This window comes from Antechinus flavipes, chromosome 5 (genome assembly GCF_016432865.1).
Source record: "Antechinus flavipes isolate AdamAnt ecotype Samford, QLD, Australia chromosome 5, AdamAnt_v2, whole genome shotgun sequence".
Taxonomy (NCBI): Eukaryota; Metazoa; Chordata; class Mammalia; order Dasyuromorphia; family Dasyuridae; genus Antechinus; species Antechinus flavipes.
Genome location: NC_067402.1, coordinates 195446471 through 195470556, shown reverse-complemented (window position 1 = coordinate 195470556; position 24086 = coordinate 195446471). Strand labels below are relative to the sequence as shown.

At 34.2% G+C, this 24086-nt stretch overlaps 1 protein-coding gene across 1 annotated transcript in view; it reads left to right on the top strand.

Moving 5' to 3' along the window:
• Nucleotides 1-24086, top strand: part of TULP3 (TUB like protein 3) — a 51355-nt gene that overhangs the window by 18746 nt on the left and 8523 nt on the right. The window contains exons 3-7 of the mRNA XM_052000586.1: nt 7249-7411; nt 7801-7977; nt 21346-21479; nt 22059-22256; nt 23621-23733. Coding sequence (XP_051856546.1) covers nt 7249-7411; nt 7801-7977; nt 21346-21479; nt 22059-22256; nt 23621-23733 — 785 coding nt within the window. The remainder of the gene's footprint in view (nt 1-7248; nt 7412-7800; nt 7978-21345; nt 21480-22058; nt 22257-23620; nt 23734-24086) is intronic.

Genomic DNA, 24086 nt, shown 5'->3' with positions numbered 1-24086 from the left:
ATCCTGAATTGGATAAACTGGAAGAATGGTGGTGCCTTCAGGGAAAATAGGTAAGTTTGGAGGAGAGATACGTTTAGAGTAGAAGATAATTAGCTCAATTTTGAAATGCAGAATTGGAATAACTGCCAGGATATCTCAGATGTCCAGTGGGTAGTTGGTGATGCTATATTGAAGTTACAGAAAGAGATTAGGGCTTAGAATTATGAATTTTGAAGTTGTGTGCAAAGACATGCTCAGTGGGCCCATGGGAGCTCCTGAGGGCACTAAAGGAGACAGTTTGGATGGGTTCAGAGATAGAACTTCTCAGATCATCCAGTCCAATTCCCTTCAATGCCCAGATGAGGAAACGGAAACCAGATAAAGTGAAATTTCAAACAATTGGTTTGAATCAGCAATTGAGTCCACCACCAGTGCTTTCAGTAACCAAGATAGTAATTTATGTAGATCTGGTGATTTGGTCTTGTTGACAAATTGAATTGGATCAGTAATATTATTTAGAGGCATAATGTGTTAGATTTGACCGCAGCACATATAATAAAAGCTGTATTGTACCTTATCAGTTAAAAGATTCTCAACACTAAGGTTCCTCACATAAACCACACATATGTCTTAAAATGAATGTAAGCTCTCAGAAAGTGGGGATATGTCAGATACTTCTTTCTTTTCATCCATTCTATTAAACATGTTCTCTTTCTGTTATTTCAGAGAGTTTATCTATTATTGTAGTTTTATCATTTTTATGACAATAACTTTGTAATCTATGTCTTTAGACTTAGTCCTAATCTTATTTTTAAACTTTATTATATATTTTTGTATTTCATTTTTCCAAATACATACAAAGATAGTTTTCAATATTCACCTTTGCAAATCTGTGTTCCAGATTTTTCTCCCTCTTTTCCGCTTTGTCCCTTCCCTAAGACAGCAAGGTTCTAAATATATTTTCATATTCATCATGCTGATGAAAAAAAAAAAATCAGACCAAAAGGGAAAAAGACGCGAGAAAGAAAAAAATGTACAAGCTTACAACAACAGAAAAAAAGGTGAAAATACTATGCTTTGGTCTACATTCAATCTCCATAGTTCGTTCTCTGAAAGTGAATGGCACTTTCCATCACAGATCTATCGGAATTGCCTTCAATCACTGCATTGCTGAAAAGAGCCATGTCCATTAGAATTGATCATCATATAATCTTGTTGTTGCTGTGTATAATGATCTCCTATTTCTGCTCACTTCACTTAGCTTAGGTTCATGTCAGTCTTTTCTAGGCTTTTCTGAAATCAGCCTGCTCATTGTCTCTTATAGAACAATAATTTTCCATTACATTCATATACCATAATTTATTCAGCCATACCTCAATTGAGGAACATCCTCTAAACTCCAGTTTCTTGCCACTACAAAGAGGGCTGCCACCAACATTTTTGTATGTGTGGGTCCCTTTCCCTCCTTTAAGATCTCTTTGGGATATAAGCCCAGTAGAAACACTGCTGGATCAAAGGGTATGCACAGTTTGATAGTTTCAAATTACTCTCCAGAATGGTTGGATCCATTCACAACTCCACCAACAATGCATCAGTGTCCCAGTTCTCCTACATCCCCTCCAACATTCTCCTTATCTTTTCCTGTCATCTTAGCCAATCTGAGAGGTGTGTAGTGGTACCTCAGAGTTGTCTTAATTTGTATTTCACTGATCAATAGTGATTTAGAGCATCCTTTCAGATGACTAAAAATGTTAGAGCTAATCTTATATCTTCACATAGATGTGGGCTGTTTCCATTTGAATGGCCCACAGTGATCTCATGTGTATACATGAACTCATTTTTCCCATATACATATATGTAGCAATTTTCCTCCATTAGTGGTGCCACAATTTTCCTGGTCTCTCAATCAAAATACAAATCATCCCTTTCCTTCTACAATGATACATTACCATATTCTTTAATTTTTTTTTCAAAATACACCTTATTCTTTCCATTTTTGTTCCTATTTTATTAGCATAGGCCCTGATGGTTTCATATCTGAATTACTACATCAGCTTCCTAAGTGTATATATTTTCTATGTATTTTTATAAGAAACAATTTGGCATTGTGGGTCTCTGGTCTCTGGGTTAGGAAGACCTGAGTTCTAGTCCCACCTTTGACCATGCTGACTGTGTATGTGTGTGAGAGATCTTGGGCAAGTTACTGAGGCTCTGTCATGCCTCACATTATAAATTGGCAGGAATTCTGTCACTGTGAAATGGGAAAAGAAGTTCCTTACCAATACCACCCTATACTAATGAAAACATACATCCATTTGAAAAAATTGTGTGTGTGTGTGTGTGTGTGTGTGTGTGTGTGTAGAGACAGAGAGATGCAAAGATATGTACATAAGTGTGTTTGTGCATATATTGTTCCCCTTGTTTTTGTATTCCCAGTACCTAGCACAGTGTGTGTCAAACAGAGAACTGAGAACCAGAATATAGTTCCTTAGGAAAATAGATGCAGCTTACTTATGCTATCTGGTGAAGAACATTATCATAGCCTTTTTAGTAACAGGCTAGGCATCCATATCCATTATCTATACACTTCAGAGGTATAAAAACTTTTCCCAAACAAATGGCTGATGGTGGAATGAACTTGCAGACCATATTGACTTTTTGCCTAGGATCCCAAGAGATGTTTGAGAAACTTTAGTACTATTAATTGAATGTATACAAAGACCATAGTCAGCCTATTTAGTCCTGCTGCTGCTTGCTTCTATACTTGTAGCTAGTCTACTCTCCGAGAATTTGGTAGTATAAGGCTCTCTCTCAACATCTTAAAGGAGTTCTCAGAAAAATGAGTATCAGAAAACTAAATAGTAATTAATTGAGGCTTCTGATAATTCACTTGAGGTTTATTCTTGTTAACTGAGGAGATCCTTTATTTCTTATGAAAGAAAGTTATACTACCATATAATTTACTCCATTCCTTTATCCTTTATGACAACTTTGGCTTTTCAGTATTTCTTCCCTAGTGGTAGAAGAGTAACCAATCTTGTCAGATTTGAGAGAGTAGGATTCTTCAACTGTCATTCGCATCATAAGGAAGTTCTTGAAGTTACTGAATTTCTGCTCTCGATGTGTGTGTGTTGTGTGTGTGTATTCATGAAGGCAACATGATCTAGCAGTGAATAAAATCCCAGTATAATAGAGTTTAATGAAATTTGTTTCCGTTCCAACATACAAAGAAACTATTCCTCTCTCATTTTTTCTGTTGAGCATCTTTTAGCATTTAAGAAAAAGGTAAACTATAAATTGGTGTCAGTTGTCATTGTTATGCCCAAATTTACTTAGCATTGTCATCCTGATCCTGGTATTCAAGACGCTCCACAACCTGACTCCAGTCCATCTTTCAACACTTATCTCATACTACTTCTCTTCATGTATTTTGTATTCCAGGCAAACTGAACTCTTTACCTCACCTGCATCCCTTCTGTTCTTACTCTGTCTTTTGCCATCTCTGTCTTTGTCATCCCCATTTCTGGAATGGATTGCCACCTCCAACTCCCTGTCTCCATGTGTTGATATTTAAGGCTTAACATAGATGCTACTTCCCTTCATGAAAGTCTTTCCTCACCTCATTTTTAGTTTAATGGGCCTAGAGATAGGTTTAGATTTCCTGTAGTATTATGCCTAAAATGCTTTGCACTTGTCTCACTCTCTATTATAGCACATTTAATTGTCTACGTTTTGTACTCTTATCTGCTTATAAACTTCTTGAATCTATTAAGTTAGTTTCTAAATATCACCCATACTGTGTAGTGCCCTGAATAAATGTTTTCTGAATTAGGTTGAATCTCCCCCAAAAAACCCAAAACTTGTGAAGAAGCTATTATTTAGCTTTTTTTTTTTTTTTTTTTTTTTTTTTTTTTACTGTGTATGTAATTTACAGTGTGGCAGGGTAGAAATAGGTTAGATTTTAGCACTCTGCTTTAGCAACTTCAGCTTATAGTTTACATTTTGTCTCGTTTGGTTTTCCTTTCTATTAAATCAAAATAATCTCATATTAACTCATTTGTAATTATATTATTATTTTATTTTATTTGTAATTTTTTCTCTTCCTAATCACTGCTCAAGTCACCATATTAGCTGAGTCCTTTTTCCTCCATACCAAACAGACTAGGTTAAAAAGAAAAAAACAACTTAATTTCTTCAGTACTTTCTGAAATATTTGGTGGCTTTCACAGATCACTGGAATGAAAATACAATGTTACTTACGTAGCCTATTCCCTCCCCAACCATCAGTTTTTCCTTTGTAACACTTTTTTGAAGCAGTGTTAATGAAAAAAGACAAAATGAATGTTTGTCCTTTTGCTTTATGGACAATAGACATAGATAATAACGCTTGTTTAATAGCCCTGACTTGACAGTTGATTCAAACATTGTAGATTATTTAATTATTCATATGCTAAGAGTTTAAAATTGTTAGTATTTTGGGGTTTCCTTTTTTTCCCCTTATAGTCGCTTACATTTTTACTGTTCTAAAGAACAGTACTATTTACTGTTCTAAAGAGCAAACTATTTCTTACCACTCTCTTATCATTCCTTACTTTTCAGATTGCTTTTTGCTTCCCTTGGGAAGTTCTTTGGATTTTTGTCTTATTCTGCTATTTTCCTCTGTTCTACTCACTTCTCTGATTCAATTCTGATAATGTGACGTCAATAAGAAAATAAACCTAGTAGTAAAAAAAAAAGTTAAACTCAAAAATAATGTTAGATTTGATCTATAAGTTTAGTGAATTAGCTAGGGAGTTAGAAAGCTGCTATTTAATTATGAGTTTACTTTTTGTAAGATATACATGTAGCAAACGAAACATAAGCGAGTGCAAGGGATAATGTTGTAAAAAAAATTATCCTGGCATGGATTCTGTCAATACAAAGTTATTATTAAATAAAATAAAATTAAAAAAAAAGATATACATGTAGCACTTTATTTACAAATGCAAGTAATTGAAAAACCTCTTTTAAACAAATAGTAAGGGACATGTGTCAAGGCAGTTTAATCAGACAATGTAGTTGAGTTTAAGGAGGGAGATATATTACCCAGAAGCTATTTGTACAGTAACTCAGCTTTTACTACTTATATTTTTTCTTTACAATTTATGTTCTTGAAGTTTTAATAAAACTAAATGAAAATAATTTTTCATTTATGATAATTTTTATTTAAAAATGAACTTGAGGATGACAGCAGCTTATACTTATATTGTACTTTAAGGTTTACAAAGCTCTTCTTTCCTCAGAAAAACTCTTAAGTATTCGAGTATTATTATTCCCATTTTATAGATAAGGAAATTAAAGCATAAAAATTAAGTGAGTTGACTATGATCAGCCTTAGCATATATCAACCCTGTCCTTTTATATGAATGTTTGAAAGAGGTTCCACAGATCTTCTTCTTTCTAAACATGTATAACAATAGTTTTTTTTTTAATATCCCTTCTGTTTTTTTTTTAATCTATTTCAGCAGTATTATTTGCATATTTATTTACCAGTATTTATATTGTTATTTTGGCTCTACTTTTTTTTAACTTAAAATTATTTCATATATCACCATACTTTTTAATCATTTTAATATTCTCTGATGTTAATTTCTCATAGTTTGTCCCCATCACACATTTTCATTTACTTGTCATTACAGTAACATAGTTATAAATATTTTTGAACATAGTTATACAGTAATATAGGAATATTTTTGAACAGATGGCTCTTTTAAAAAAATAAATTCTTGAAGTGAGTAGAACCAAGAGAACATTGTACACAATAACAAGAAGATTATGAGATGATCAACTGTGATGGATGTGGTTCTTTTCAGTAATGTGGTGATTTAGGCCAATTCCAATGGGTTGTGATGAAGAGAGCCATCTGCACCCAGAGAGAGGACTGTGGGGAATAATTGTGGATCACAACATAGCATTTTCATTTTTTTGTTGTTTGCTTGCTTTTTGTTTTCTTTCTCATTTTTTCCCTTTTTGATCTAATTTTTCTTGTGCAACATAATAAATGTATAAATATTTATAGAAGAATTATACATGTTTAACATGTATTAGATTACTTTCTGTCTAAGGAAAGTGGGGGAAGGGAGGGAGAAAAAATTTAGAACCATGAGGTTTTGCAAGAGTGAATATTGAAAACTATCTTTGCATATATTTTGAAAACAAAAAGCTATTATTTAAAAAAAAAGAAAAGAAAAAGGTTGCTAATACTTCATAAAGGGATAAATGGGTTTCATTGTGATGATAGCAACTGAGGTGGGAAAGGGGACGAAACTAAATTCCCTAGCCCTTTCAAGGAGAAATGAGATTTAATAAACTGTCTAAGGATGAATAAAGTAGGTGGTCTCATCAAAAAGAAAGCAAGGAAATAAAAAGCTATTATTTAAAAAAAAAAAAGAAGAAGAAGAAACTCTCTTAGGGGGTTTGCTCCTCAGGTACTGGGGGTAAATATTTGTACTTTGCACTTTTTGTAAAAGCCAAAAAATAAAATAAAATAAATTCTTCACAAAGAGTTTAAGTCAAAGAGTATAATAGTTTTGTAATTGGGTTTCCAGATTACTCTACAAAAATATCTTGTCCATTTGTATTTAATGAATTTATTTATTCTTTCACAACCCTGATGATATTGCACTTTGTCACTTTCAGGTATTTTTACCTATTTGTTGGATATTTAGTGCTTACTAAAAAGTTAATTTGTAATCTTGGATATTTTTTGTTCTTATTCCTTCATTTTCAGTTGTATCTGATTTTTCACAAAATCCCATTTGGGGTTTTTTGGACAAAGGTACTAGAGTGGTTTGCCATTTCTTTTTTCAATCCATTTGACAAAGAAGATAAACAGACTTAAGTGATTTGTCCAGAGTCACACAGCTAGTAAGTATCTAAGGCCAGATTTGAACTCAAGATGAGTCTTCCTGACTCCAGGACTGACATTGACCTACTTGCTCATTATATGTTTTTTTTAAATTTACTTGAGTCATGGTCTCAGTTCTACCAATAATGAATGATGTTATTTTAAATAATTAAATCCCCCTCTGTGACCACAATATCCCAGGTCATAAACAGAGAGCACCATCATTACTTTGTAAAGTTGTGGGGGTCACTGAAAAATATTTTCAAAGTTTTAAGTTTATTATTAGAATGATGAGTTTTAAAAAACGATGAATTAAGATTCCATTCTTGTTACTTTTATGATAACTAATGGCTATAGTTTTCATTATTATAATTGTTTCATAGCGTGCTTTGCTGGAAAAGAAGCAAAGGAAGAAACGTCTGGAGCCCCTCATGGTACAGCCAAACCCCGAAGCCAGATTGCGCCGGTCAAAGCCCAAAGCTTGTGAAGAGCACACCCCATTAGTAGAGCCTCAAGCCCTACTCCGCAGTGATGTGGTCTTGCACGGTATGCCCCCAGCCAGCATTCTTTGTTACCAGTGCAGAGGGTAGGCCTGCACATTCCTGGGAAAACGGGGGCAAAAGAGGCAACACTAGAAACCCTTGCAACATTTCTCTTGTTTATAGATTTGATTGTGCCCAAACTCACACAGCCAGAAGTAGAACAAACCCCAACTTCCTAGCTTCTAAATAAGTTAGCTCCATCATGCTGCATGAATATTGATTCTGGAATATTTCCTTGATAAACATACCTTAAGAGACTTCAGGAATATCAGGGGAGGGAAAAAGAGAAATGTTTTAATTAACTATTCTTTAACTCTGATCAGATCTATCGAGCTGTTCAGCTGAATAATAGAGAGGCCTTTTCTCTGTTCCCTTTCCTTTTCTTCCCCCCAGGAATTGATGGCCCAGCTGCCTTTATGAAACCAGAAGCTCAAGATTTAAGAACCAAACTCCATGTTCTCTCAGTGGGCTCTTCTACCACAGAAGAGGAGCCCGAGACAGATTTGGATGGGGAGAATATTGTAAATTCCATCTCAAAACCAGATCTCCAGGAACTTCTTCAACAACGTGGTAAGGATTGGTATTGATTTCTGTTCACAGGCTCATTTTACCATTTGTGATTTTTTTTTATACTTTTATCATCAATGTTTGTAAGTTGACCAGTCAGATCCACTTCCATTTGATCATTAATTTATCAAAACTGCCAAGGACTTTCCAGAGGTGAAGGTAGCAAGTATCCCTGACCCTGAAGTATGGATGGTTTTCAATACTGTTGGCAATAAAGCACGTTAGAGAATGACCCTGAAAGTAAATCAAAGCCTCAGCAACAAAATTGCTTAGTTCTCTCTTAGAAATGCTCAGTTTCTCTGTCTTTCCTCTCCCTGTGGCAAAGCTTCTGTTGATGCTAAAGCTTTGTCTTTCACTGAAGGTTATGGGGAAAAGATAACTAACCAAGAAAGGTCACAAGCTAAATGAAAACATTTCTTTTCTAATGTTCCTTTAATAGGTCATATTTTCCTAAAACTCTCTTATGGGTTTTACTTGATCATAGTATTCTATCTCCCTTTAGAAGAGAGACATGGACTTTAATAGCTGTATCCTTTAGAGATCATTTCGTTAATCTCCCCATTTTATACATGAACCAGAGGCATAGAGAGAATGAAGTGCATTCTTTAGTGTTACACCGTTATTTGTTATTCAGTATTTTCAGTCATGTCTGACTCTTTGTGACCTCATTTGGGGTTTTCTTGATAAAGATATTGGAGTGGCTTTGCCATTTTCTTTTCCAGCTCATTTTACAGATGAGGAAACTAAGGCAGATAGGGTTAAGTGATTTGCTTGTGGTCACATGGCTAGTCAGTATCTGAGGCCAAATTTGAATTCTGGAAGATGAGTATTCCTGATTACAGGCTTGGGGCTCTAGCCATTGTGTAACCTGGCTGCCCTTACTAGCTCTCATGTAGCAAATTAGTGCCAGATTTGGGACAGAACTTGTGCAGATTGTACTTTATGCCAAATTTCCAGTTATTGTTACTTTGCCATAATATAACTGCTGTCGTGTTTCTCCTCAAAAGTGGCTTTAAAATACTGGATAAACAAAAGCCATTTTAGATCTAGCTCTTCAAAGTACATCTTTCTCTCTCTTTTTAATAGCTTTTTATTTATTTAATAGCTGTTTGTTTTTCCCTATTTTCCTCCACCTCCTCCCCTAGATGGCAGGTAGTCCCATATAAAAAAATATATTAAAGTTCATGTTAAATACAATGTATGTATACGTATTTATACAGTTATTTTGTTGCACAAGAAAAATCAGATTTAGAAAGAAGGTAAAAATAACCTGGGAAAAAAACCAAAAATTAAAGCAAATAATAATAGAAAGAGTGGAAAAGCTATATTGTGGTCCACACTCATTTCCCATAGTTCTTTTGCTGGATGTAGCCAGTTCTGTTCATTACTGATCAATTGGCACTGATTTGGATCCTCTCATTGTTGAAGAGAGCCACTTCCATCAGAATTGATCCTCATATAATATTATTGTTGAAGTGTATAAGGATCTCTTGCCTCTGCTCATCTCACTCAGCATCAGTTTGTGGTGTTCTTATTGTTTAAAATATAATGGTTCTCTAAAGATTCCAACATCAGTTCATCTAAGTTTCTCCAGGTCTTTCTGAAATCATCCTGTTGGTCATTTCTTACAGAACAATAATATTCCATAACATTCATACACCACAATTTACCCAGCCATTCTCCAATTGATGGGCATCCATTCACTTTCCAGTTTCTAGTCACTACAAGAAGGGCTGCCACAAACATTTTGACACATACAGGTCCCTTTCCCTTCTTTAATATCTCTTTGAGATATAAGCCCAGTAGTAACACCACTGGATCAAAGGATATGCACAGTTTGATAACTTTTTGAGCATAGTTCCAAATGGCTCTCCAGAATGGTTGGATTCATTCACAACTCCACCAACAAAACAATGTTCCTGTTTTTCTACATCCCCTCCAATATTGGTCATTATCTTTTCCTGTCATTTTAATCAATCCTGACAGGTGTGTAGTGGTATCTCAGAGTTGTCTTAATTTGCATTCCTCTGATCAAGAATGATTTGGAACACCTTTTCATATGAGTAGAAATTCATCATCCGAAAATTGTTCTTATCCTTTGACCATTTATCAATTGGAGAATGACTTGCTTTCTTATAGAGTCAATTCTCTCTATATTTTGGAAATGATGCCTTTATCAGAATCTTTAACTGTAAAAATGGTTTCCCAGTTTCTTGCTTCCCTTCTAATCTTGTTTGCATTAGTTTTGTTTGTAAAGTACATCTCTTTTTAAAAACTACCATTAGCCTATAGGTAAAGGAAGTTTTTAAATATGTTTGTTCAGCATTTTTTGAAGTAACTTCAATTTATTTGGTCCAAAACTGTAAGATCATTATTTTGTGTCTCAAGAAATGAATTTATTAAGTGTGAATTGTTGATACATTCTTTAAAAATTCAAAAATATTGAAAATGTCTTATCCAGCAAAGGGAACTTAAGTTAAGAATTCTTTTTTCATTAAATTTTCTTTTTTTTTTTAAATTATGAACTCTAAGCAAAGATATCTTTCAATTTTTATTATTTAACATCTTATTTTTAAATTTTGACTTTTGAATTTTCTCCTTTCATATTCCTTCCCAGTCAATTTTGAAATCAAGAAATAGGATATCAATTATACATGTGCAATCATACAAAGTGTATTTCGACATTAGTCTTTTTTTAAAAAACAAAAATAATATGGAAAAAAATGATCTTTCTGTATTCGGATTCCATCAAATCTTTCTCTGGAGATAGATAGCATTTTTCATCATCAGTCCTTTAGGGCTGTCTTAGATCATTATATTGCTAAAAGTAGCTAAGTCATTCATAGTTCTTCATTATAGAATATATCATGTATCAACCAGAGAGTAGTAGAACTGTCACTTCCCATATTCTAAAATGGAAAAGACATGTAGTGAATTCAATAGATAGACACAGAAAATATTTTAAGAAATTTTTATATTTTTAATTACATGTAAAAGCATTTTTAACATTTTTTTTAATTGAGTTCTCCTTCCCTTTCCTTGCGAAGGCAAGCAATTATATAGAGATTATACATGTACAGTTATGCAAAACATATTTCCACATAATCTTATACACACCCAGAAAAATAACAAAGTAAAGAGACTTCTTTTAAAAAGTATTCTTTGTTAAATAAAAAGCTTTAATTAAAAAAAAAAAGTATCATTTGGTCTTTACTCAGATTCTATCACTTCCTTTTCTGGAGATGGATAGCATCCATCACATGTCCTTTGGAATTGTCTTGGATAATTGTATTGCTGAAAATAGCTAAGTCATTCACAGTTGATTGTCATACAGTAATACAGTATTGCTGATATTGTGTGCAATGTAGTACTGGTTCTTCTCACTTCACTTTGAATCAGTTCATGTCTTTCCAGGTTTTCCTGAGAGCACATGGTTATCATTTCTTATAGTACAACAATATTCCATCATAATCATGTATCACATTTTTTACCCATTCCCCAGTTGAGAGTATCTCTTCAATTTCTAATTCTTTGCTACCACAAAAGACCTGCTATCAGTACTTTTGTACATATATATAGATCCTTATCTTTTTTGTTTTTTTATCTTTTGGGGATATAGACTTAGACATCATATTTCTGGGTCAAGGGTATGGCCCTTTGGACTTAGTTCCAAATTGCTTTCCAGAATGATTGGCCCAATTCACAGTTCCTCCAACAGTACATTAGTGTTCCAATTTTCCCACATTTCATCAAACATGTCATTTCTTTTTCTGCCTATTTTAGCCCAATGGGTATGAGAAGGGATATTTGGAGTTGTTTTAATTTGCATATCTCTAATAAATAGTGATTTAGAATATATTTATCTATGATTATAGAAAGCTTTCATTTCTTCTGAAAACTGCCTGTTTATATCCTTGACCAACAAAGTAGCTTTTTAAAAGTATTATCATTGGTTTCTTCCTACTCATTATTGTACTCAACTCCATATCTTTTGAGTTAACAATATCTAAAATAATTCAGAATAAAATTCCAGACATTTCAGCTAATATTTCAGGATTTTATTCTTTTATATGTTGAATCATTTTTGGGGGTCTCAGAAATGAATTAAAGAATAGAAATAGGAATTTCTTAGCATTTCAGATCATGCCATATCCTATATTTCAGTTTTAAGCACTGATTAAGTTTGGCCCTCTCCTTTCTATAAAAAGACATTTTCATTGATAAATGTGGAAAACTACCTGAGTAATATAATACAATATATTGCTTCAATATAGGTTATTGGGGAAGAATTTTAATTCATTTTCTGAAGTCACTTGAATTAAGAGTAGTGCTATTTCTCCTTTGGCATATGTGTCACCTGAGGAAACCAATAATTCTTGTTGGTTGGCAAAGGATTTTTGCATGAAAACCTTATCCCACAGAGTAAATAGCTGCTCCAGAATATAGATTTTATTCTCTCTGGATCCTCCATGATGATGTCTTTGTTTAAAGTAGAAATATTTCAAAAGTTAATGAGATTTTAGGCATTGTTTTAAACTTTAACCTGGCTTAGCTTCTGCTTTCTGTTTGCCAACCTCTTTACATTTGAAATATTTAGCTATTTAAAAGATTGTTTGTTTTAAAGGGTTAAACAGTTATGTGATTCACAGTTGATTTAGATGTCACTACCAGATTTCTTTATGTTTTGGTTTACTTGTTCTGTGACCATAAAATTTATTATGAGATTCAGTATTTATTATATGGTTTAGGTTTCATAGAGACAGAAAATGTTCCTCAAAATAATTCTTGCAAAAATAAAAAAGCCAAAAATATGTAAAAGTTTTTTTAAAGTCATAAGTTCAAGTTAGGTTAAAAAAAATACAATAAATTCAATTTAGGTAAGTACAAATAAGTCTTGTTAAGGTTTAAGCTAATGCAATTTAGAGCTAAAATATTAAATGGAAGAAGAACAAAATTTGAGAATTTAAATGATCCTTGATCAATGTGCCACAAGTCCTGAATCATTTAGAGCAGTGTTGTCAAAGTCAAATAGGAAAGGAGGTCACTAAACCATTTATAAGTGAGCCACTTATTAACTTAGAAAACTTCAAATATTATTTGTTTTATTATATTTGTATTTATCTTGTTAAATATTTTCCAATTTCTTTTTATCTTATTCTAGCTAATAGGGCCTTGTGGAGCTTCCTGTTTGACACTACTGATTTAGACAATGTGCCAAGGCGGACAACTCTTTCATTTCAGTAGAGCGTCTAAGTGGATTAAAAGTAGGAGTAGAGTTCAGAGTCATTTGATAAAATTAATCCTAGAAATGTGTGATTTGGGAACTTCAACTCAGTTTAAGTTTGAACTTAAGGAGCAAAAAAACCTCAGAAAATTGATGTTATAGTTAGTCCTTCCTCTGCCACATAGTGTGTATGATAGATCCCTAAGCCTCATGTGAAATTAATATCTGATCTAACTCAATGAAATGTGAAGATAAAATTAGAATTTCAATGGACTTTGAGACTTTTAGAATAAAAATGTTCTATAATTCCAAGTTTTCAATGTTATTGTTGCTATCATCAACTCCCAAAGTCCCCAAATAAAAGAATAAAATGTTAGAAGAGTTGGTAAACATTCTGGAATAAAACAGAAGATAGCAGCATCAGGTTGTACAGATTATGCAGTCTTCAGGAGAACAATCAAATATTCAGAAAAGGTAAGGGGAAAGTACATAGCTATTTTCATTGGAAATTTGTTCCTAAGAAGTTAATCAGCACTACAAAAGATTAACCTTATGTTTCCTCTGTATTAAGACTATTAATCATTCAACAAGCATTTGTTAAATACTTAAGTACCAAGCTCTGTGTTAGGTGCTGAGGTGGACCCTGCAATTTCACTGGCATATGAAATCTCCTTCCAACAAATCTGTACCTTCTCTGCTCCTCAGATTTATAGAATATCTAAAGCACTGAGATCTGAGGGTGCTCCAGGTCAGAGGAAGAACTTGTACCCATATCTTGCTGGCTTAGAGCTAGAGTGCTCCACGCTATGCTTCCTCTGTGGTTCAGGGTATCCAAAGACAAACATGAAACACCTCTGTCCTCAAAGAACTTACCTTATACAGGGAAGATAACATGCACAGTATATACATAAATGTGTATATGCATACCTATTTACATTTAAATTTTACAGGATTTAATTGGAGGGGTTTTGTTTTGTTTTTTACAACTTTTATATATTTACAAGTACGAATGTTTACAAATTAATAAGCACTTCACTAAGAGACTTTGTGAAAGCATGATTGGAGAAAATAAAGCTTACAGTATAGAGAACTAAATTGAATATTAATTAGAAATTAATTGTTTTGAGTTAGAAAATAAGTCAAAAGAGAAATGACTAAAAAGAAATATATGATTTCACTTTTATCATCCAGCTTATTTGATGATATTTGTTATTACGGGAGCCATCTGCTAGTGGCTGCTGAGGAATCTAATTCTGACCAGCACAATAAATCCCTTCATGAGAGAGGATGATAATGATACAAAGAGACCAAGAGGCAGTTGCATCCTCTTACCTCTCTCCTCTTGCCTCCAATTTATTTCATTCCCAATCCACAAGGAACATCTGTGTAAGTAAGGGCTGATTTGCAATTCCTTCAAGTGTGTTATGACTCACAGCTATGGAGGAACTGTCCACCCCTTAATGGTGCAGTCCCCCTTTAACGCTTTACAGGCTTTCTGGATTTTGCACTCAGGTGTGGTCCTTAACCTATGTTAAAGTATTATAGAGCTTAAGTTAGATTTCAGCAAAGTGAACCAGTATGTTATATGCTTTGTTGCATTCAATAAATATTGATTGAAGATGATGAAATTTTAACTTCGTATTTCTTGGAAACAAGAAATAACATTTTAAAATTGTAAAAGTACACTTAAAATATTTTAAGAGGTAAGATTGATAAAGTAATATTATGCTGTTATGCTTATTTGATCTTAGGCAACATTGAGAAGCATATATGTGGTCCAAGTGATATCCCACCATACAGACCATATGTGGAATATTGTATTCTATTCTGGATACATTTCAGGAAGGAAATTGATAAGCTAGAGAAAGCATAGAAAAAGGCAGCTGGAATAGCGAAGTGCCTTTAATTCACAGAATTACAGAGTTTCAAAGCTGGTGGGCAGTGTGGAGGATGGGGACACCTACAGCTGCCTAGTCTAATCCATATCCAAAAATAGTTACACATTTGACAAACAATTATCCAGTCTTTGCTTGAAGACCCTAGTGATGGGATCCCATTGTTTCCCAAAGCAGCACATTCCCCTTTGGTAGGATAACAATAATTATTGGGAAGTTGTTCTTTTCACCAAAGCTTAGTTTGTCCAGCTACAGCTTTGCACCCAGTGCTTCCAGTCCTGACTCCTAAGAGAATCAGAACAACTTTAATCCGTCTTTTATATGACAGTCTTCCAGGGACAACAGAAATCATTTCTTCTCTAGGCTTAGTGTAAACATCTCCACTTTGATTCCTCCCATAGCCTGGGTTCAAGAACGTTCACCATCCTGGTTGCCCTGTTCTGGGCATTCTTCAGCTTGTCAACAGCATTTCATACAATGTGGCATCTAAAACTGAATAGCATGCCAGATGTGTTCTGATCAGGGCAGAGTATATTGAGACATCTACTTTCCTGTTTCTGGATGATAAGCATATTTTATAAACTTTATAAAACTTCATGGCATATGAGTACTGGTTGAAAGAAATAGGCATGTTTAACCTAGAGGAGAGAAGTAAAAAAGTGAGGGGGAAAGGGCATGGGAGGAAGGAAATTATTTTCATTTGGTTTTCAGTCATTTCTTACTCTTCGTGACCCCATTTGGATGTTTTTTGGCAAAAATACTAAAATGGTTTATGCCATTTCCTCCTCTCATCTCATTTTATAGAGGAGGAAATTGAAATGAGCAGAGTTAAGGGACTTGTCCAAGGTCACCCACCAAGCAAGTTCCTCAGGCCAGACTTGAATCCAGAAAGATAAATCTTGCTGACTCTAGGTCTGCCTCTGTCCACTGTGCCAGGTAGCTGCTCCATGAAATTGATGGTTGATTTCAAATATTTGAAGAACTGTCACAGGAAAAAGGGAATTTTAAGCTAATTTGGGAAATTTAAACTAAATCTAAACTAATTTGATTCCAGACGACAGAACTAGGAACAGTGAATTAAAATTGTAAAGAGGCCTGTAGAAGCATGAGGCAAGGGGAGTGATCCTAAAAACTAGAACTAAGCAAATGTAGAATGGACTGCTCTGTAGGTTCATTTGAAACTTTGAAGTGAAGCCTGGGGACTACTTATCAGGATTTATTTTTTAAAGTTGATGTCTTGTTTTTTACCTCAAGTATTCCCCATTTTTCAAATCTTCAACCTTTCCCTATCAACCTGTTTCTTTCTTGCCTTAAAACATAATGCTAGTCTCCCATATCTTTAAAATCTTCACTAGCCTAAGCTATAATCCTCTCTTCTCTTCCTCACTTCTATTCCTCTAGCCTTTGCAATGTGACTGCACTCAACTGAACCACTCTTACTAATATTAACATTGATCTCTTAGTTGCCAAATATGATGATCTTTTCTCATTTCCATTCCCTACCTCCTTCTCCTGGACACTCTCTCCTTTCTAGTTTTTCATAACCTAGTACAATAATACAATACAATGAACATTTATTAAGTATCTGTTATGTGCCAGGCAATGTATAAAGATTAAGATATATCAATAAGAACAAGATAGTCCTTGTCCTCCAGAGCTACAAGTTATAATCACACAAAAGGAAGCTGAAAAAAATGGAAGAAAAAATACCTCAAGGCCTCAAGGACATAATGGTGTTAGAGTCAGATCCAAACAGTGCAAATAATGAGAAATGATAATGAGAAATGATACTACTCTCTTTCATCTTCTACCTATCTGATTGCTCCTTCCCAGTCCCCTTTGCTAGCTGCTCATCAACATCATCTCCTCTAACTGTGGATATTCCTTAGGGTTCTCTCCAAATCCCTTTTCTCTTAATGTTGGTAATCTCTTTAATTCTGTGGGTTTAATGATCATATTTATGCAGATAATTTCTCCATTTATATTAACAGCCCTTGTCTCTAACTTGAACTTTAGTCCTGAAAAAATCAAATACTGATTTTGCATTTTATTTTTTATTCTATATTGATTCTATTCATGCCCTGAGACATATTTCCTTGTCTCTAAATTAAGAAGTTTGAGTCCAAAAGTTCAGTTTTCCTTTATGAGTTAAATTTAAAAGTTGTTTACCTATAAACCACTTTGATTGAAAGAAAACGATTATCTCTGTACCTCTGGCTGCCTTTTTACATTAGAAGAAATTTGTTCTCCTTGAAGAGTGCAGGTAGATACCAGGAAGTCTAGTCTGTTATTTCTGCAATCCTGGCCATCCTTCAAGAAAGTCTGATCTGACTAATGCATTGTTGGTAGAGTTGTGAAATGATCCAACTATTCTGGAGAGCAATTTGGAACTGTGCCTAAAGAGCTATCAAACTGTGCATATCCTTTGATCCAGCAGTGTCTCTATTGAATCCATATCCCAAAGAGATCATAAAGAAGGAAAGGAAACTACATGTGCAAAAATATTTGTAGCCGCTCTTTTTGTGGTAGCAAAGAATTGGAAAAGGAGTAGATGCCCATCAATGGGGCGATGGCTGAATAAAGTGTGGTATATTAATATAATGGAATATTATTGTTCTATATGAAATGATCAGCAGGCTGATTTCAGAAAAACCTGGAAAAATTTATATGAAGTGATGTTAAGTGAAGTGAGAAGAACCAGGAGAATATTGTACACAGCAACAAGATTATGTGATGATCAATCGTGATGGATTTGGCTCTTCGAAACAATATGTTGATTCAAGGCAGTTCCAAAAGACTTGGGATGTAAAATGCCATCCACATCCAGAGAGAGAACTGTGGAGATTGAATGTTAACACATTGAAACATAGTATTTTCATCTTTTTTAGTTTGTATGTTTTTTTTTCTTGTGTTTTTTTTCCCTCTTTTGGTCTATTTTTCTTATGCAATATGACAAATATGTAATTATGTTTTTTAAAATTGCATATATTTAACCTATATCAAATTGTTTACTCTCTTGGGAAAGAGGACAGAAAGAGAGGAGGAGGGAGAAAAATTTGGAACACAAAGTCTTAAAAAATGAATGTTGATAGCAACCTTTACATGTATTTGGAAAAAAAATAAAATGCTATCAAACGGGGGGTATCAAACCAGTTCATACCTGGTCTTTTATCATTTTGACACTAATTAGCCATACAAGTAGATACCAACACTGAGCTTTCCATAGCAAAAAGATAGAAGGAAGAGTTGTTGCTAGCTTTGCATTTCAGATTCCATGCAGAGTCATAGCATTTTCCATTTTGTAACCAACCGTATTGTTTTCTTTCTATAACACTTCCTGTTCTTTGTAACTATATGAAGGGTAGGAAGCCCTTCCTTGAGATCTTTTTGCTTATAGCAGAGTTGAAAGAACCATTTTATTGATAGCCTTACTAATACATTGAATGTGCTTAGAATTTTGTGCCTTAGTGTACCTTCATCTCACTCATAATAGTCCCACATTATGAATTGCTTGTTGGTTATTTCAGACTGGATATTTTAAACTCAACATGCTTGAAACATAACTCATTATCTTTGCCCCTAAATTTTTCTCATCCTTCCAATTTGATAGGTTCATACCTTAGCCTTATGTTATATTCCTCACTACACAAAAGTTGTATACACACCTTTTGACATTTCTGTCTTTATAACATTGCTTTCATCCAAATCCTTTTCTCCACTTACACTACTACCACCTTAGTTCATCTCATCACCTCTCACTTCAATTATTTTGGAAGTTTCCTGATTGATTTCCTTGCCCGAGGTGTCTCATCCCTGGTTCATCTTGCACGCTCCTGCCAAAAGTAATTTTCCTTAATCATAAATCTGACTGATTTTCTTACTCAACCAACATCAATGGTTTTCTTCTGCTTTTAAGATAAAATATAAAGTCTTTTGTATAGTTTTAAAATCCCTGTACAGGCTGCCCAATTTATCTTTCAGCCTTATTGGATGTAACTTTCCCTCCTGTAAACTCTGTGAGATGGCCCATTTAGCCTTCCTTTGTTCCTCATACATGACATGCCCATCTCCTCTCTCTTAGCTTTTGCCTATCCCTATACATTCCCTTATCTCCATCTCATAGAGTCTCTCTTTTTCTTTGAAATGCAATTCAAGTACCATTCTTATACTGCTAGAGCTTTCCCGCCTACTCTCCCTTTCTGGTAATTAATTGATTTATATTCATTTTTTAAATTATAACTTTTTATTGACAAAACCCATATATGCCTGGGTAATTTTTTTACAACATTATCCCTGGCACTCACTTCTGTTCCAACTTTTCCTTTCCCTCCCTCTACCCCCTCCCCCAGATGGCAAGCATTCCTGTGCATGTTAAATATGTTACAGTATATCCTAGAATCAATATATGTGTATATTCATTTGTTTTATTAACTTTTCATACATATATATAAACATATATATATGTGTGTGTATATATATATCTTTATACATTCATATAATATGTACATACACATCTATGTCCTATATTTGGATGTAAACTCATGGCGATTAAAGGCTTTTATTCCCTATACTTGTATCATCAGTGCCTGGCACATAATAAGCACTTAATAAATATTTGTTGGTTGATTGCTTGATTTACATCCCCTTCATTTCCAAATATATCACTCCCCTTCCCACTATCCAGAGAGCCATCTGTTTGTAACACAGTATTCCTTTTTAGCTAGAAGTTTGACTAGATAGCCTCTGAGATCCATTCCAACTCTGAAATTGTGTAATTCTATAGTTGGCTAGGAAGAGCTCTAACCCAAGGAAAGTGATTTTAGCTAGGTTCTGATGTAGATTTTTGTGCTGGCTTTGGAGTCCCTCTCAAAGCTTTTGCATCTCCACAGTATAACTGGAGAAAATAAGCCCCATTTCTTGGTTAAGAGAAATGCAAATTAAAACAACTATGAAGCACCATCTCACACCTATCAGATTGACTGCTATGACAGAAAAAGAAAATGAAAAATGTTGTAGATGTGGGTAAATTGGGACATTATGCATTATTGGTGGAGTTGTGAACTGATCCAACTATTCTGGAGAGCAATTTAGAAATATGTCCAAAGGGCTATAAAAACTTTGATTCAGTAATATCACTACAAAATCTGTATCCCGAAGAGATCATAAAAATTTTTAGCAGTTCTCTTTGTTATGGTAAAGAATTAGAAATTGAGAGGATGTCTATCAGTTGGGGAATGACTGCAGAAGGTGTGATAGGAATATAATAGAATGCCGTGGTGCTATAAGAAGTAGTGCTGTAAGCAAGCAGATTTCAGAAAAACTTGAAAGCCTTACACAAACTAATGCTAAATGAAAATATCAGAAGAGAACATTGTACACAATAACAACAGCATAGTACGATGATCAACTGTGATAGACTTAGCTTTTCTCAGCAACACAGCGATCTAAGACAATTCCAAAAGATTCATGATGAAAAAATGCTATCCATATCCAGAGAAAGAACTTGTGGAGCCTGAATGCAAGTCAAGGCATACTTTTTTTTTCCCCCCATGGATTTTCTTCCCTTTTGTTCTGTTTCTTTCATAACATGACTAGGTTGGAAATATATTTTATAACATGATGGCACATGTATAAGCTATATCAGATTGCTTGCTGTATTGGGGAGAGGGGAAGAGAGGAAATAAGGGAGAAAAATTTGGAATCAAAATCCTATTTAAAAAAAAAATGTTGAAAATTATCTTTACATATAATTGGAAAAAATAAAATACTATTAACTAAAATGGAAAAAGCTGGGGAAGAAACCCCATTTTTTTTTTCTCTGAGAAAACATTAAGGAAAAAGAACAGGTTGATCACTTGATCCACATCTTCCTATTCACATTATCTTTTGATTTATATGTACTCCCTTTTCTCTATTTGCATAAGCTACTAGCCTAATTCAGGTCCATCCCCAAGCCTACTGCAGTTTTAAGGGGAACTTCTAAATGAAGGTTTGAGCAAAGGAATAACATATGATGATAGGTATTTGGAAAGATAAATTTGACTGTGATTAATTTGAATTGGTGAGGGGAGACCCAATAAAGAAACTGTTGCCATAATACATATGAAGAAAGATTTGCAGCAATTTGGATAAGAAAGCTTACCAGGGCATTTGTATGTGAAGTGGATAGAGAAACTAGGCAAAAAAGAGAATTTTTTACTTAAATGTTTAGACTTTTAGTTAATTTAGACAGTTTTATCTATATTTGATTAGGCATCTCTGACAGTTTGAACTTTGATGAAGAGGCGACTGATGGAGAAGAAGAAGAAGGAAAGAAATCAAGAACTCACTCACCTAACTCAGAATTGCATCGACCTGGTTCTGGATCCAGCCAGAAATCAGTCACAGTATGTAGTTCTGGAAGCTCTTCCTTTTGGGTAAATTAGACCCACTATCTCCAAAGCTTCCCTTCTTAATTTAATAGCACTGTTGAATTAGGGTGCTTTCTACTTCTTCCTTTCCCCATTTTTTTTTTTTTTTGTAAAGGTGGCAGACTGGGTTTGCTGCAGTATTTTCAGAATCTTATATATGTTAATTTTGAGGAGCATTTCCCTCTCTTCTGCTTTTTATTCTTTGTTATAAGAGATTGCTTGTCAAGGGTAGGGAGGGGTGAGGAAACAGGAAAATGTAGGCAGGAAGATATCAAAGGCTTTTAAAATTTTTTTATTTTTTTGAAGATAATTTCATAGGACTCATACTTGAATATAGAAAGATTAGTGCCAATAGGAACCTTTATTCAAAATACTTTTTAAGGGCATCACTTCTTTGCTACCTTCTCTTGTGATAAATGTTCATCCTTTCGTTCGATGTTCCTGAATTTTTTCTGCCATTGTCTAAAAGCCTTGGTATAAGATTCAAAGGCAGATTATTCCTCACAAGAATGTAAAACCTCCTGGCCTCTTACTCAGGTATCACTGTTTTCTCAGGATACAGGAGCCTCCTGTCCAGCATCCCTTCAGGTTGATAATCAGCTGGGAGAAGTAGAAAATTTAGAAGATTTTGCATTTCGTCCTGCTCCTCGGGGGATTACAGTGAAATGTCGGATCACCAGGGATAAAAAGGGAATGGACAGGGGCCTCTATCCTACCTATTACATGCATTTGGAAAGGGATGAAAATCGGAAGGTATGTGAAGGATCTCCTTTTCAAGGGGGAAGTAAGGAAATGTATTTTATAATAAGAAAAACAATACTGTTATATTTACTCAAGGCAAAACATTTTAAATTGTTCTATTTTGTTTTGATATACTGGATACTTTTTTTGTTTAAGTTTTTTATTTTCAAAACATATGCATACATAGTTTCCAACATTCACTCCTGCAAAACTTTGTGTTCCAAATTTATTTTTTTCCCTCTCTTCCTCCCACCCCCCTCCCCAAATGGTAAATAATTTATGTTAAATTAAACATGTGCAGTTCTTCTATACATATTTTCACAATTATCTTGCTGCACAAGAAAAATCACATCAAAGAGGAAAAAAAATGAGAAAGAAAATAAAATGCAAACAACACAATAAAAAAGTGAAGATACTACGTTGTGGCCCACTCTCAGTCCCCACAGTGCTCTCTCTGGGTATAGATGGCTCTCTTTATCATAAGACCATCGGAACTGGCCTGAATCACCTCACTGTTGAAAAGAGTCATGTTCATCAGAATTGATCTTTGGATATACCAGATAGTTTAGAGAGTAGCCATACACTTATTTTTTAATTTTTTTTATTTATTTTAAATTTTTTAAATATTAAATTCTTTTTCTTCCTGGGGAAACTACCTTGGTTTTCTTTTTCTCTTTAATTGAAGAATAATGACAAAAGTAAAATAAGAATTTGGGTTGGGAGAAGGAATGACCTTTTTCTCTGATGAAGAAAAGCTTGAAGAGGAGACAAAGTAGATGTCCCAACAATTCTGTTTCAGACTTGGGTTTTTCAGCATTTTAAAGCTTGTTCATGAATAATTCATTCTGTACAGACATAAAGACTAAAGAGTTAGCCTAGGGGTCCCAAAAGTGATTTGATTGGAAAGCATAACTTAATGCTGATGTAATCATTTTATAGATGTGATGAGGTATAGAGTAATAAGGAAATGGTTGCAGTAAAGAATAGAAAACTAAAAATAAAGGAGGGTGATTGCACTGATCATTTGGATTAAGTCCATAGTAAAGGAGAAAGTTTTTTTTTTTGTTGGATCTGTTCTGATAGAAAAATAAGAGCATTACAGAGAACAAGGTTCAAAGCAAATTTAGAAAGCTAAAGAAGGCAAATAAGTATTTATGGGATGCCTCCCAAGTGCTAAGCATGTCACAAATATGATCTCTTTGGGTCCTCAGGATGAACCTGGAAAGTAGCTGCTATTGTGATCCCTATTCTACAGTTGGGTGCACTAACTCCACTACCAAAAATGAAAGAAAAAAAGAACAATGGAGTATGAATTTGTGTAAAGAGGTTGGAATCAGAGATCAAACAGACCTGACTTGACACTTTGCATTTTTCAGACATTCCTTCTTGCTGGGAGAAAGAGAAAAAAGAGCAAAACTTCCAACTATCTCATCTCCATAGACCCAACGGATTTATCTCGGGAAGGAGAGAGCTACATTGGCAAACTCCGGTGAGAGCCCAAGAGCTGATTGTGCTCTAGGCTAGAATTAGGGGTCCCCTCAGAATTAGCCCTTCTTTTTACAAATGAGTAAACAGAAGCCAAGAGAGACTAAAGGACTAGTTTCCCTGTCCCTTGCCTTTTCTTTTTTTTTTTCACTTTTCTTTTTTATTGTGAGCTTAATAATAATCAACAAACATTCACAAAATTGTCTGATTTGTATCCCTAATAGACTGGTTTTTTTTCTTCTGTATATCTTTAAATATTTTATTCTTTTTTAGCTTTGCATTTCTGTCACTAGCCATTATTTTGTTCTCCTATCCTTTGCTAATAGAAAAATCAAGCAACTGATCTGAGTAGATCCA